Raw genomic sequence first — 15,159 nt, forward strand, 5'->3', positions numbered from 1 at the left:
GGGAACTAAGCTATCAAAGGGAAGAGAGACAGGGGTGGGATTCAATTTTTTTAACAACTGGTTCTGTGGGCGTGGCTTAGTTGGTGGGTGTGGCTTGGTGGCCATGTGACTGGGTGGTCATGGCCAACTTGACATCACTTATGTCAAGGGGCGTTTCTCCTCGCCTGGCCTCTCATGACAGTGGGGATGCTGCAACGGTCATAAGTGTGAAAATGGTCATAAGTCACTTTTTTCAGTGCCATTGTAACTTTGAATGGTCACTAAATGAACTGTTGTAAGTCAAGGATTACCTGTAAAAAATACAAAAAGTTTCTTTGCTTGCAAAACGCTGCCCTAAATACCAATCATTAGATTAAAAATACCTGCAAGACAGAGTTACAAATCAGACAGGGGTGCCAGAGCACCTTGAGGAATGAAAATAGTTAAAATGCAGTGATAACTATCAAGCAGCCACCTCTTGCTCATAAAGTGAAACCCTTTTGCAGAGAGGTCATTTAAGCTCTCCAGAAAAAGCACACCCAGGAAAAACAATCCTTAGATCCATTTGCACCAGTTAAAGATACCAGCTGGTCTCACTCACCTCACAAGATATCCTAAAGAAATCATCCAGATTTAAGGAAAGATCACATGCCCCCCAGAAAGGCAGGAAAAAAATCAGTGCGAAGCTTGCATCCGGCCTCTTGGAAGTATGCCCCAAAAAGAATACTTGGAGTACTGTATATACAATACTATATACTGTATATACCCCAAAAGGATAGTACTGAAGCAGTGAAGGAAGTCCCCATCCCCAGATAGAAAAAGAAACCATGAGGCAGCAAAAAATTCAAACACAATACAAATAATTAAATCACAACAGTAGCTGTTGCTTGTTGAAGCTGAATAGGGAAACTTATCCCATCAATAAACACTGGATTAAACATCACCAAGCACAGAATTAACATTCACCAAAAGCCAGTTTTAGATCAAAACTCAGAAAGGGTATGTAAACTCACGTTTAAATGTCAATCTTTCTAGCTAGCCAAGAAGCCTTGCTGAATGTCACTCATCTTGGTTCCCTGTCACCAAAACTTTGCTTCATTATTTAATTATATCTTCAAAGTGCTGATTGTCCAGAGAGGTATTTCCTCCCAACAGCAGTGTAAAAATCTTAAAACAACCCTTCCCCTTTAAGAAAGCCAAGACTCAGAAGCTTTGGAGACAGGAAGTCTAGGCGTACCAGCAAGAATGTAATAAGGATGGAAAAAAACAAAAGGAGATTGCTTCTCCAAACTTTTTAGAAAGTTAACAAGGGGTTCTATAGAACTGGACAGAACCGGTAAAATCCCACCCCTGAAGAGGGAACTGTTAAGTTTGAGGCATGGGTTTAATGAACGGAGACCAGACTGTAAACCGTGAACTTCAGCTCTTTATTCACAAGCATAACAGAGACAAAAAACCCCGGCTAGCAGTCACTCTTTTATAGAGTAAGCTGCTATTCGGATAACCAATGGATAGTGTTATAGCGTTTGAATCTCAGCGCGGCCCGCCAACAGCCAGTCAGATTGCTCGGAATGGACCAATCACAACTTGCCATTATATAGGCCAATAGGACGTGCAGGATTACGATCCTGCTAGGCAAATGAATCTTTATTAATTACATTTCTTTCGTTCACAACACCCCTCCCCCCTGGGTTTCATTTGACGGCCGTGGTGACATAATCACGCAGGTATGCAGGTTGTTTTACCTGTCTATTCGATTTTCGCTGTTCCACTGGTTTTTGTTTAAAGTTCGGTGCCGGTGGAACGCAAGGCTCGTCTTCGTCCGGGGTTGATTCCGCGACACTATCAGAGTCCCTTAAGTCTATTCCTGGATCAGGCGAGCATGTTTCCGCTATGGTGTTCCTCTGCGGGGAGGATGCCCCCGATCCCGGACCTTCTTCAGGTGGCGCAAGCACTCGGTTTAGTGGCCGTCTGTCCCCGATTATGTCGTCGTCTATGCGGTCTTCGTCCCCTTCGGTATTCCCTCCCCCCTGAGTTTGGAAGTCCGGGGGGGTCACTGATATTTGATTGTAAACGAGATCGGAGTTGGTCTATGTGGCGTTTCCATATCTTGCCGTCTGTCATCTTAAGGCAGTAAGATCTAGGGCCAGTAAGGTAGACTACGGTGGCTGGGACCCACAGCGGTTCACCGGAAAGGTTTTTTGCGTAGACCAAGTTGCCTACCTTGAATTGGCGATACGTTCCGCTGCATCCACAGGGTTTCTCTGGCGAGTAAGATGGGTGTAGTCGGTCGAGGTGGGAGCGAAGCTTCCGCCCCATTAAAAGTTTGGCTGGGGTCTTGTTGGTGACACTGTGGGGGTTAATGTGTTGTAGTAAGACAGGAACCTAAAGGACTTCAGATTAACTTTGGAACAGAAATTTCCAGGCATCAAAATTCTCCATCTTCTTTCTCTCCTCCACAAACAATTTAAGCAAGTTGGTTAGTTACCTGACATATCTGTTCTAAGGATCTATTATATGCAAGTCTTTCTCCACTGTTTCCCTCCATCAAGACAGAGATATATAAATCTCGGCAACAAATGCAGAAATAGGAGATACACTAGAAAAAACATGCAGTACATTTTTAGAAGTGTGTGCCTTTTTCATACTCTCTGTAAGCACTTCTGATCCCTTGAAGTCGACCTACATTATGAAGCTCTGCTGGGAACCAGAAGGACAGCACAATATTTCATTGTCCAGAAGATGAGTTTCATATGATGCTTTTGAGATCTCAGATTGGTTTCTCCCACTGACCGCCACTTCTTCCAATCAAAGAAGAGATGGAACAAAAAACCCTGGGTCAATTAATCCTGGTGCATTATGCTCTGTATAACCAGAGTACAGAGCTGATGGAAGATCACTTTGATGGTGCTTATTTAATTGCAGCATAGAAATGTTTCTTGGGGATCTTCCACCGAATCAAGTCAACAAGGGTGGTGAAGGGAATGGGCATAATAAATCCAATTCTCACAATAAACAAGAGCATTTGCAACAATAGCCAGGCAGCAGTGGTGAAAAACAACCAACACTTTTTGACAGTACTAACAAGTGGTGAATCTGCAGGGTTTAAAACATAAGAGGAACTCAAGAATAAACACACAGACACACACTCCAGAAGGCACCTAATAGGGAGGGGAAACCATACAGAGCTAAACAGGGTCAAGGAAAGATGGACCAATGCTTGAAACAATTGCTAATTAGGGTTTTGTAATAATATAGATGAATTTGTATTACATTTTAAACTGGTGTCTCTTATTTTAACAAACAAAACAAAAAAAAAAATAAAAAAAGTTGAAACAATGAAAACAGATTCTGTTTTGGCACTAACAGGCCTATCCATCTCAAATTTAACAAATAATAATAAAATAAATCTCAAACTTAGGACAATACATTTAATCAGGGGTGGGATTCTACAGGTTCTCACCTATTCGCTAGAACCAGTTGTTAACATTCTAAGCAGTTCAGAGAACCAGTTGTTAGAAGAAATTACTGGCCTAATCCTATAAGGAAGGCAGGAAGGAAACATTCTGGTGTTGCTTACAGAAACTGCCTCTCCGTTAACCCTTATTACATTCTTGGTAGGACTAGACTTCCTGTCTCAGGAACTTCTCTGGAGTTATTTTTCCCTCCTTTGCTGGTACTTTGCTTGTGTGGAGTGACCATTCAAAGTTACAATGGCACTGAAAAAAGTGTCATGACCATTTTTCACACTTACGACTGTTGCAGCTTCCCCACAGTCATGAGAGACCAGGCAAGAAGATGTGTGCCTTGATGTGAGTGATATTGAGTTGGCCACACCCAGCCAATAACATGACCACCAAGCCATGTCCACCTAGTCACATGACCACCAAGCCACTCCCACCACCTAAGCCACGCCAACAGAATCGGTTGTTAAAAGTTTTGAATCCCACCCCTGCATTTAATGGATTAATGTTTTACAAAACAAAAGATCTGGGGAGAAAATTGTTAATTCAGATTTCCCCAAAGACTCAATGATACTATGAAGAAGCTAAATTGATGCATTAATACCATCCCAAACTACTATACTGAGCCATATAACACCATCGGATTTACGAATATAAGATACACTAGTGAAAGAATACCAAAAAATTATGGACTACTCACTCCTACCAGTAAACACCAACCTTGCAAATGTATCAGTTGGAAGGCTCAAATCTAGGAAGATCTCACTGGGACTTGCACAACATCTACTTAACAACTTTTAACATACATTCCCAATGGAAAACCAAATGGGGTATTTGAACTTCCAGACACAGGTAGATATATAAATGACACTACACAAAAAATGCTAGGTTTTGAGCTATCAGCAATGAAAAACCTTGAATAGGATTTGCACCTCATGTGGCATCTGCCAGGATTCATTGTATAAATGGGATATAGCATCCTCCCCTCAGTGTGACTGTGGGGTCCCATGTTAAACTGTAGATCACATCTTGACTGGCTATAAGCTAAAAACATATACTGGTCCACTGTTTGATTTTTTTCATGTAAACAATGCTGTACTTCAATGGTTAGCTAACCTACATGATGATATCTGAATTTAGATCTTTTTAAAATTCATTTCTTACTGTGTTTTTAACCTAGGTGAAATGTATGTATATGTATATTGTATGTGTATGTATGTATGTATATGTACATATGTATACACACACATTCAAACACAATACAAAAGCTACGAGTGGTGCAAAGAGCCATGGAAAGATACATGCTTGGCATCACAAGACAAGATAGAAAGATCTTCACAGGAATTAGAGAATGAACAAAAATATATGATGCTATCTAAAGAGGAAAAAATTGAAATGGAAATGGGCTGGTCACATATCAAGCAGGTGGACTAAGACAGTCATAGAATGAATTCCACTTGATAAAAAGTATACACAAAAGAGACCAAGAGAAAACAAGATGGAGTGATGATATCAGCAAGTATTACGGGTCCAACTTGCAAAGGAAAGTATCAAGTCCATATATGATATTCCATCTACTAAATAAATAAATGTGAGATTGAATTTGGGTTGGTCATGGTGACCGACCCAAATTTTATCTCAAATTATTACCTGGGACAAATATATTTGCCTTCATTTGCGAAATAAATAAATCCTCAAAGTATCTCAGATTTCCCCAAAATATGTCATTCTCCAATTCTAGAAATAGAATTCTTCAATTCTATTTCACTTTTCAGACCACCAGGAGAAAACTGAATTTCAGCTAGATTTAAAACAATATCTGTCCTTAAATGCACACACAGTTAGAAATGAGAAAAACATGTTTAGTTTAAAAAGGAAAGGAATACTTTAATGTCTTGCATTTGCTGTTTATCTTCCCATTCTTAATTCCGGCAGGACTCATTTCCTGTAATGACATGGAATTAGCCAAGATATTATCTAAAAGACCTACATTTTGCCTGTCAAATTTTACCTAGTTGGAATGTGAACTTTGCCTTGCTTAACTATGTCTTCCACAATTGGTTTACAATACCATTTAGCTGTTACTAACACCTGTAAAATTATCTAGGAAAAGGAATAAGAATAATCATCTTTATACACCAATTTTCTATTATGTAAAAATTGACATAAAGTAATGGAAATCACCATCCATCCCCCTAAAAGAACAATAGTAGAACATTAGAACTTGCAGAACAGTGATGTAATACAGAGTAACGAGAAAATCAATAACTATAAAAATCAATAAATAGCCATGGTGGCACAATGGTTAGAATGCAGCACTGCAGGCTACTTCTGCTAACTGCCGACTGCCAGCAGTTTGGCAGTTCAAGTTTCACCAGTTCAGGGTTGACTCAGCCTTCCATCCTTCCAAGGTCAGTAAAATGAGGACCCAGATTGTTGGGGGCAATAAACCACTTAGAGAGGTCTGTAAAGCACTGTGAAGCAGTATATAAGTCTAAGTACTATTGCTTTGCTTTGCTTTGCTTTGCTTTGCTTTGCTTTGCTTTGCTTTGCTTTGCTTTGCTTTGCTTTGCTTTGCTATTAAATAGATAATATATGCATCAGAATTTATTTCTGCCTTACCTGGAGTCATTATGGTTGATTGCAAGGTAGATTTCCCAAGATGCTTCTTCAGGGATAGCCCCATGGGGAATTAGTAGGCTAACTCCTGGAATAGCAAGGACAAAAATTATTTGGAAACACTCCAAGTGCTTGTTAGAATTACAGTGAACTGAAATTGCAACAAAGAAAAAGAGCACATTACTTTTATTGCAGCTTTGTAGTAAATAAATCATTGTTGTCGTCATCTCAATAGTACAACAAACATCATATTTCAATTGATAAGCATTTATTATACTGGAATATTCACAGAACAATCTTTTTTCCTTTCCTTTTCTTTTTCTCAGAGCAATCTTTTTTCATAGTTTCAGGTAAAAGTATGTTTTGTTTGCATGAAGTACTTGAAAACAGTATAGATTGCTTTTTAATATCCTACCACAGTAATACTTATATTAATATGGCAAACAGAAAAAATGTTTTCAGTGTTAAATTGTGCAAGTATGGGATAAAAATAATTGTTCAAAGTATCTGGGAAGCTCACATTTATCATGGGTTTTGATGCAAAATCCTTATCCTGCTGATTTTGGATGAATTTCTCCTCTGAAAATATACCTAAAATTAGATATTAAATAATATGGAATGATGAAGTTAGATTCTAACCAGAGGTTGTTCAGGTGGACCTGCTGTGGCCTTCTGTTCATGCACTGTTTTACCTTAAGCATAAACAGCCTTTCAAAATTCTCTGCCCAGTTCTCAAATTGGGTGAATGATTTATTTGAAATTCTTCAACAATCTCTCAAGGGCAGGATTTCCCCTTAGTGCTGACAGAATCTAACTGAAATAGCTCTTGGAGAAATTCCCTTGTAGTGCCTTCCCTTTGGATTTAATTGAAGTTAGGATGCTAAGAAAATTACAGACTACCTAGAGAGAGTTGTACAGTGAAAGACAGGACATTCATACATGCCTTTGGCTGCCTAGGATTTAAATAAGTGAGTGTTACGATAATTTATCTACAATTCTCTTATACTTTGGAAGAATTTCTAAAGAAATTTATCTCCCATTAAACTGAATGACAAACATAAAAACAGGAAAATGCTTTCACCTGTATATTGGTTCCTCCAACAGGAGAAACAGTTGCTGTATAATTATCACTCTGAAGATCAGATCCTTACATTCATTCATTCATTCATTCATTCATTCATTCATTTATTTATTTATTTATTTATTTATTTATTTATTTATTTATTTATTTAGTCAAGCGATTATAAGATAACAGGTATGAGTATAAACATAGTTATGAATACATGAAATGGATACATATAAGAAAAATAAAACAAAAAAAAGAAAACAAAAAATAGGACAGGGACAGTAGGCACATTGGTGTGCTTATGCACACCCCCTACAGTCCTCTTAGGAAAGGGGTGAGGTCAATAGTAGACAGTCTAAAGTTAACATTTTAGGGTTTGGGGAAGAAACCACAGAGTTAGGTAGAGTATTCCAGAAATTGACCACTCTGTTGCTGAAGTCGTATTTCCTGCAATCAAGTTGGGTGTGGTTTACCTTGAGTTTGTATTTATTGTGTGCTCTTGTATTGCTATGGTTGAAGTATTCATTGACAGGTAGGACATTGCAATATATAATTTTATGTACTATACTTAGATTGGACTGAAGGCGGTGTAGTTCTAGGTTGTCTAGGTCTAGAATGTCAAGTCTGGTGGCATAAGGTATTCTGCAACGAGTAGAGGAGTGAAGACTCTTCTTGTGAAATATTTCTGGACTTTCTCAATTGTATTAATATCAGATACATAATGTGGGTTCCAGACTGATGAGCTGTATTCGACTAGCAAATGTTTTGTATGCTCTAGTTAGTACTGCAATATTACCAGAGAAAAAGCTACGTAGGATTAGCAACTCTTAATGCCTTTTTGGCTATGTACTTACAGTGGGCTCTAGCACTTAGATCAGTGGTTCCCAAAGTGGGCGGTACCGCCCCCTGGGGGGCAGTGGGATGCCTTAGAGGGGTGCTAAGAGGCAAGTGGGGGTGGCAGGGGGGTGCTAAGAGACGGCAGGGGGGCATTCGAGGCACTGGCCCTGCAGGCTCACTGACTGCCGGCCACGCAGCCCATTGACTGTTTCATCGCTCCGTAGATGGCGCCTCAAATGCGGAACCCGTGCACGGCGAGCCTTGCAAGCCTGGAAGGGAGAGGTGGTAGAAAGGGGGAGCCAGCTTGCAGGCTGCCCTCTCCAGTGGAAGCGGCGGAGGTGCACCAGAAGGCCCAAAAGCAAAACCCTCCCAAGGCATGCAGTGGAAGGGGTGGGTGGTCCAGCATTAGGGCTCCTTCCCCAGAGGAGAACAAGGGAGTGCTTAGCACCCGCCTGGCCTCCGCCTCTCCAGCCAGCCGGGCTTGCGCGCAGGATGTGGGTGGGTGCAGCTACGGCTCTCCAAGGCGCGTGGCTTGGTTTGGTTCGGCTCTACGTGGCTGGCCTGGACCTAGAACCTAGCCTCCCTCTGCAGCCCGGTTCTTCCAACCGAGCTCTGTGCTTGCTTGCTTACTTACTTTCCAAGCAATCATTCCCTCCACCACCGCCAGTCTGGGCTGCTTCGGCATGCCTTCCTCCTCCTGGGTGGAGCATTGCAAAATTGGATGCCAAAGAAAGAACTGTGGCAGGGGGCTGGAGAAGGGGCAGAGGGGCAGCTGCATTAAGGAGCAGGAAGATCTTAGCCATGGTTTATTGACTAAGCCGGAATCAAACAGCATGCTAAACTCTAACCAGAATGGCTGGGTTGATATATTCAGCTGGTGTTTCTCAACCTTGGCAACTTGTGTGGACTTCAAATCCCATTCTGGCTTTGCTCTACTTTCCCAAAGTGCCACTGCTGCCGCATTCCTTCCTTCCTTCCTTCCTTCCTTCCTTCCTTCCTTCCTTCCTTCCTTCCTTCCTTCCTTCCTTCCTTCCTTCCTTCCTTCAGTCTGTCTATCTATCCATCCATCCACCCAAAAGGTCTGTCTGTCTGTCTGTCTGTCTGCCTTCCTGCCTACCTATCAACCTGCCTGCCTGTCTGTCTTTCTGTCTACCTACCTACCTACCAATATAGATCTACCTACCTACCTACCTACCTACCTACCTACCTACCTACTTATCTACCTGTCTGTGTGTCTGTCTGTCTGTCTATCTATCTATCTACCTACCTACCTACCTATCCATACATTCATCCAAAAGTTCTGCCTGCCTGCCTGCCTACCTACCTACCTATCTATCTCTTTCTCTTTCTCTCTCTTTCTCTCTCACACATATACACACTCCCTTCTAACCCTATTGGAGCAGGAGATTGGACTAGAATAGATATCTCATTATCTTTCTCCTCCCTCCCTCCCTCCCTCCCTCCTTCTTTATTTCTTTTTCTTTCTGTCCCTTCCTTCCATCCCCCCTCTTTCTTTGTCCCTTTTTCTTTCTTTCCCTTTTCTCTTTCTTTTCTTCCTTCTCTCTCTCTCTCTCTCTCTCTCTCTCTCTTTCCCTCTTTCAGGCTCACCCCATTGACTTGACTTGCTTGGGCAGGTTCTTCCAGTGCAGTGGGCTCAATGGGGTGGACCTGTGGGGCCGGCACCTAGAACGCGGCAGTGCCGGCATGTTTGAAAAGTAGAGCAAAGCCAAAAATCGGTAATTTTTGCTGCAAAGAATCACAAAAGCTTCTGGGTTGTGCACAAGAAGGGACACACATGTCAATGCAATTCAACATAAAATAAAGAGATACAAATAAAACAAATCAGCAAGAATCGGTAAGCATCTCTGATTAGATTTTATTCACTACTAGAATTTAATCAGAGATGCTTTGCCAATTCTAGTCCAATGACCTGCTCCAGCAGGGTTAGAAGGGAGTGTGTGTGTATGTGTGTGCATGGCTGTCAAAACTCCAAAAACAGGTCAAGTATCTCTGGGGAGGCCAGTCATAAATTAGAATGCTTGCAAAACAACCGGCCATTAAGTGAGGACCACTTGTTTGCCAGTCACCTGGCCATGCCCATCCAGTCACATGACCACCAAACTACACCTACCCGGTCATGTGACCAGCAAGCCATGCCCCTCCAGCAAGCCACACCAGCCAGTCACATGACCAGCAAACCACACCCACCCAGTCACACGACCAGCAAGCCACGCCTACCCAGTCATGTGACAAGCAAGCCACACCCTCAAATTAGGCCACGCCCACAAATTTGAATTCCACCCGTGGGTGGGGTGCACCGAGGATAAGTTTGTAGCACCAAGTGGGTGGTGGACTGAAAAAGTTTGGGAACCACTGACTTAGATCATGAGAAATGAGTACTCCAAGATCCTTGACAGAGTTTGGATCATCAACAAGGTCTTGACTATTAAGCTTGTATTTTATTTTCTGATTTTTTTGCAAAAATGTAAGACAGAGCATTTATTTGTTGAGATTTGAAGTTGCCATTTGTTTGATCATTTTGATACATAGTCGAGGTCTTTTTGAAGGGTAGTGGTATTGTTGGTGGTGTTGAATAGCTTTATATCATCAGTGAACAGAACACAGTTGCTCTTAATATGATCACAGAAGTCATTTATGTAGAGTATGAAGAAAGTTGGTCCTAGAACATTGCCTTAGGGGACACCATTGTAAACAGGTACAGAATTTGATAGGACGCGCCCAATTTTGACCATTTGTTGTCTGTTTGACAGGAATGCTTCTATCCAGTTATGCAGGTGTCCAGAGATACCATAAGATTTTAGTTTTAGTAGTAGTTTGTCGTGTACCACTGAATCAAAGCTTTATAGAAGTCTATGTAAATTACATCTATTGCTTTGCCCTAATAGAGTTGTGTGGTCTATATGTTTTTGCAGTGTAAGAGTTGCAGATTACAGGATAGTTTTTTTTCTGAAACCAAATTGTTTATTAGAGAGTAGGTAGTTTATTGCTAAGTGGAGGATAATGGATTGGTTAATAATTGATTCCATGACTTTACAGGTGACGTAGCATAAAGAGATTGGTCTATAATTTTCAACTAGGCTGGAGTCGCCTTTCTTGAAGATGGGGATTACCGTGGCATGTGACCATAGGTTTGGCAAGGAGCTGGTCCTGAAAGATTTTTCAAAGATTATGCTTAGAGGTTCGGCTATGGCAGTGGATAGCTTTTTAAAGAAGTAGGCACATATTCCATCCAGTCCAATAGATAGAGATTGTTTTAGATTGTGTAGTGCTTTTTCAACATGGTTTTCGGTAAAATCGATATGTATTACATCATTGTAGTTGTCTGTGGTTCAACTAGAAAATACTGGGCATGATCCATTGCTGTTTACAAATACTGAGCCAAAGAATGTGTTAAAGAGGTTGGCTTTAATGGTGTCATCATTACAGTCTTTACCATTAGGTCCTTTCAGGGGTGGGGTAGACCTTGAGTCTTTTAATTTGTTGTTCACACAATTGTAGAAACTGTAGCTGAAATTGGTACATAGAAGGTTTTCCTCTTGTTTAATGTGATATTGGTGCATTCAGTCATTATCTGGTGGCATAAATTTTTGTATCGGCTTTGAAGTTGGCAACGTGACCAGATTTGTTTTTCTGCCAAAGTGATTTCTTTTTGGATTGAAGCTTCCTTATTGTTATGGTTAGTTTGTTTTTTCTGGTTTTGAGAGTTGTTATTGGTACATATAGTTTGGTGATTCTTTTGAATTCAAGTAAAAATATGTTGTCATGGTCTTCAACAGTATTGCATCTAGTGAATAGAAGTTGCCAATCAGGGGATGAGAGATCGTTGTTATGATGATTTTTGTGTGGACGTATGTTGAGACAAAAGTCAATCATGTTGTGGTCACTGTTGGAAAACGGTTCTTTAATTTGTATTCCATAAATTGAATTCAAACTATTGCAGAAGATGAGATCGAGGCACTTGTTAAATCTAGTATTGTTGGTTACTAGTTGTTCCAGTCCCAGATTTGTTACAGCATTGTAGAAGGTTGTGTGTATGAGTTCAGTTTTACATTCATTTAGGGTCCAGTTAATAATGTAGATTGAGGTCACCAAGAAAGATGAAAGCGTGTGTGCAGGATGTTGCCCATGTTAGTAGTGAATTTAACTTGTTTATATGTTCGATGTCATAATCAGGGGCTCTGTAACATAGTAAGAATTGAAATGTGATATTTAAGGACAGTTCACAGATGATGGTCTCAGTAAGAGCAAGCTCCTGGGTAACTTGGATGTTTTTTAGATGTAGGGACTTTTTATAGAAGATAGCAACACCACCTCCTCTACAGATTTCACGATTAGATCGGTAAACATGATAGCCTCTTACTGTGGTAATGGAGTCAGGGAGAGATGCGTTGAGCCATGTTTCACAGACAAATATGATGTCGAATTTAGCCATATTTAGTAAGAGGAGAAATCAGGTATTTATTTACAAGGCTTCTTGCATTGAGTAGCTTGCATTTAAGGCCAGTTGTAATTGGAATTGAGGTAGTTAGGGGCGTGCATGCCTAGTTTTGAGTGATGGTGGATTGGAGGAGGTAGGGTTGGATGCAGAGATGCGAGTTGTGTGACTTTTGTTTGATGCAATTGTTTATATGTTCGATAGTCAATGTATACATGTTCGGTAGTCAATGTACAGGTCCTTTTCTCCATTGTCTAGATGTTCTTTAGTTTTGTGTGGAGTTTGCGGGAGTGGATTATTTGCAGTATGGATAAGTCTGGTCTTGAACGAAGTTTTTCATGGGTGGGATTGGTTTTTGCAATGGCGTTTATTGTATGAATGAATATATGTTTTCTGGACTTGCAAACAATAATAAATAATAATAAATAATTATCGGCCATTCACAAGAAACCAAGCTGCACTAAGAAACCCCAATGCACAAAACACAATGTTGCCAACCAATCAAGAACACAGCAACTCAAAGACCAATAAAAACAGACCTAGACTCCCAGCCAATCAAGATGAAGAAAAAACCATTCAAAAAAAGCAGAAAGCCAGCACCAAATTCAAACAAAAAACGGCTGCTAAGCCTGACACACAAGATTAAAAAGAACCCAGTACACAAGCCTGAGGATGGCTGATGAGATTCTGACAAAACGTCGCTATAATAAAAGCTATAATATTAAGTCGTGGGAAAATACCCGAAGAAACCTAAATACCATACATATAAATAACCACGAAAACATAAGATGTGTGTGTGTGTGTGTGTGTGTGTGTGTGTGTGTGTATGTATGTATGTATGTATGTATGTATGTATGTATGTATGGTATTCAGCTTTAAAACTTTAAAAGCACAACTATAATGACGTGGGAAAATACCCGAACAAAGCTGAATACCATACATATAAGTACCCGTGAAAACTTAAGAAAACAAATACACACACACACACACACACACACGTAGGTCTAGGTGTGTTTGGGTCTTTTCCTGTGTAAGATTAAGAGTATCTTGGCAACGTTTCAGTGAGGTCCCACTCACCATCCTTAGGCTGGTGCTTTTGGCTTTGTGCCAGTGCAAGCAGTGTGTGATTGGAGCTGCCGTCTCTCTATAAATACTGGTGGTGGGGGCTGGTGTGCTAGGCTGGTTGGCTGCGCTGCTGCCTCTTGATTGGTTGATGGAGTTGATGTTGGTATAATGGGCTGTGTGATGGCCTTGTGAGTTTTGTTGTGGAGATATCCTGGATCTTGTGCTGTAATCTCCTGGGTCATTTGTTTTGTAGTGATCTTTTTTCCATTAGCCTCTCATGTTTTAACGGCTTGGGTAATGGGTTGTGTGATGGGTTTGCGAGTTCTTTTGTTGTGGTATTTCCATTAGCCTCCTACACAGGAGGCTAATGGAAAAGAGATCAAAAACAAATGACCCAGGAGATTACAATGCAGGACCCAGGATACCACAACAAAAGAACTTGCAAGCCCCTCACACAATGTATAGTCTTCCAGATGCCCCAAACTATACGGCCTCCCAAAAATACACAAAGAAGGCCCATAGTCAGCTCCAGAGGAGCACCACTACAAAATCTAACTGAACACTTAGCAAAGAAGCTACAGCCCCATGCAGCAGCTTCACATGTACAAACCTCATACCACTTCTTGGAAATGATCAAAGATCTACACATGGAACAAGAAGATCTGCTTGTAAGTTTCAACATGGTTTCACTATTCACTCAAGTCCCGATAGAAGAAACTCTTGAAATCATCAAAAATAAATACCAACCAGCTAAACACCTCATGGAACTAACAGAACACTGCTTAACCAAAACATATTTCATATACAAAGGACAAAGATACAAGCAAATTGAAGGAACCCCTATGGGATCACCACTGTCACCTGTCATTGCAAACCTGTTCATGGAAGAATTTGAATCCAAAGCCCTAGCTAATGCCACCCACAAACCCAAACTATGGTTAAGATACATTGATGACACCTTTGTGATTTGGCCCCATGGAAAAGAAAACCTAAACAATTTCCTAACACACCTAAACAGCACACACCCCAAAATCAAGTTCACCATGGAAACTGAAACAAACAAACAACTACCATTCCTAGATGTACTAATCTACAAAAAAACAGATGGCACACTAGGACACACCATATACCAGAAGAAAACTCACACCAACTGCTACCTCACCACCCAATCCCACCACTACCCAGCACAGATAAACTCCATGGCCAAAACACTAATCGCCAGAACCAAATGCCTGGCAGACAAGACACACATAAAGACTGAACTATGCACCCTGACTAAAGGACTGACAGCTAATGGCTTCCACAAAAGCAAAATCACCGGCTTGATCCACAAAAACACACTGTGACATAATGGAGACCTAGAAGATGAACAGACCTATGGAACAGCTGTCCTGCCCTACATAAGAGGTACTACAGACAAAATCAGCAAGATACTACACAGGCATTACATCAAGACTGCCTTCAAAACGGACAGAAAAATAGCAGCCATCCTAAGAAACCCCAAAGATAAAATTGACCTGGAAAACCAAGGCATATATGAAGTCCCCTGTGCATCCTGCCCTGCCACATACATTGGACAGACCAATAGAAGAATAAGTACCCGCCTGGATGAACACAAAAATGCAGTAAAAAAGCAGGAACACACTTCCTCACTAGTCCAACACATGAAACCC

At 40.9% G+C, this 15,159-nt stretch overlaps 1 protein-coding gene across 1 annotated transcript in view; it reads right to left on the reverse strand.

Moving 5' to 3' along the window:
- UNC5D (unc-5 netrin receptor D) overlaps window positions 1-15,159 on the reverse strand; it is a 657,451-nt gene that overhangs the window by 56,025 nt on the left and 586,267 nt on the right. Inside the window, exon 10 of the mRNA XM_087969985.1 lies at window positions 6,066-6,150. Coding sequence (XP_087826111.1) covers window positions 6,066-6,150 — 85 coding nt within the window. The remainder of the gene's footprint in view (window positions 1-6,065; window positions 6,151-15,159) is intronic.

This window comes from Notechis scutatus, chromosome 7 (genome assembly GCF_049901735.1).
Source record: "Notechis scutatus isolate UNSWTSFEM ecotype Mainland chromosome 7, rNotScu1.2, whole genome shotgun sequence".
Taxonomy (NCBI): Eukaryota; Metazoa; Chordata; class Lepidosauria; order Squamata; family Elapidae; genus Notechis; species Notechis scutatus.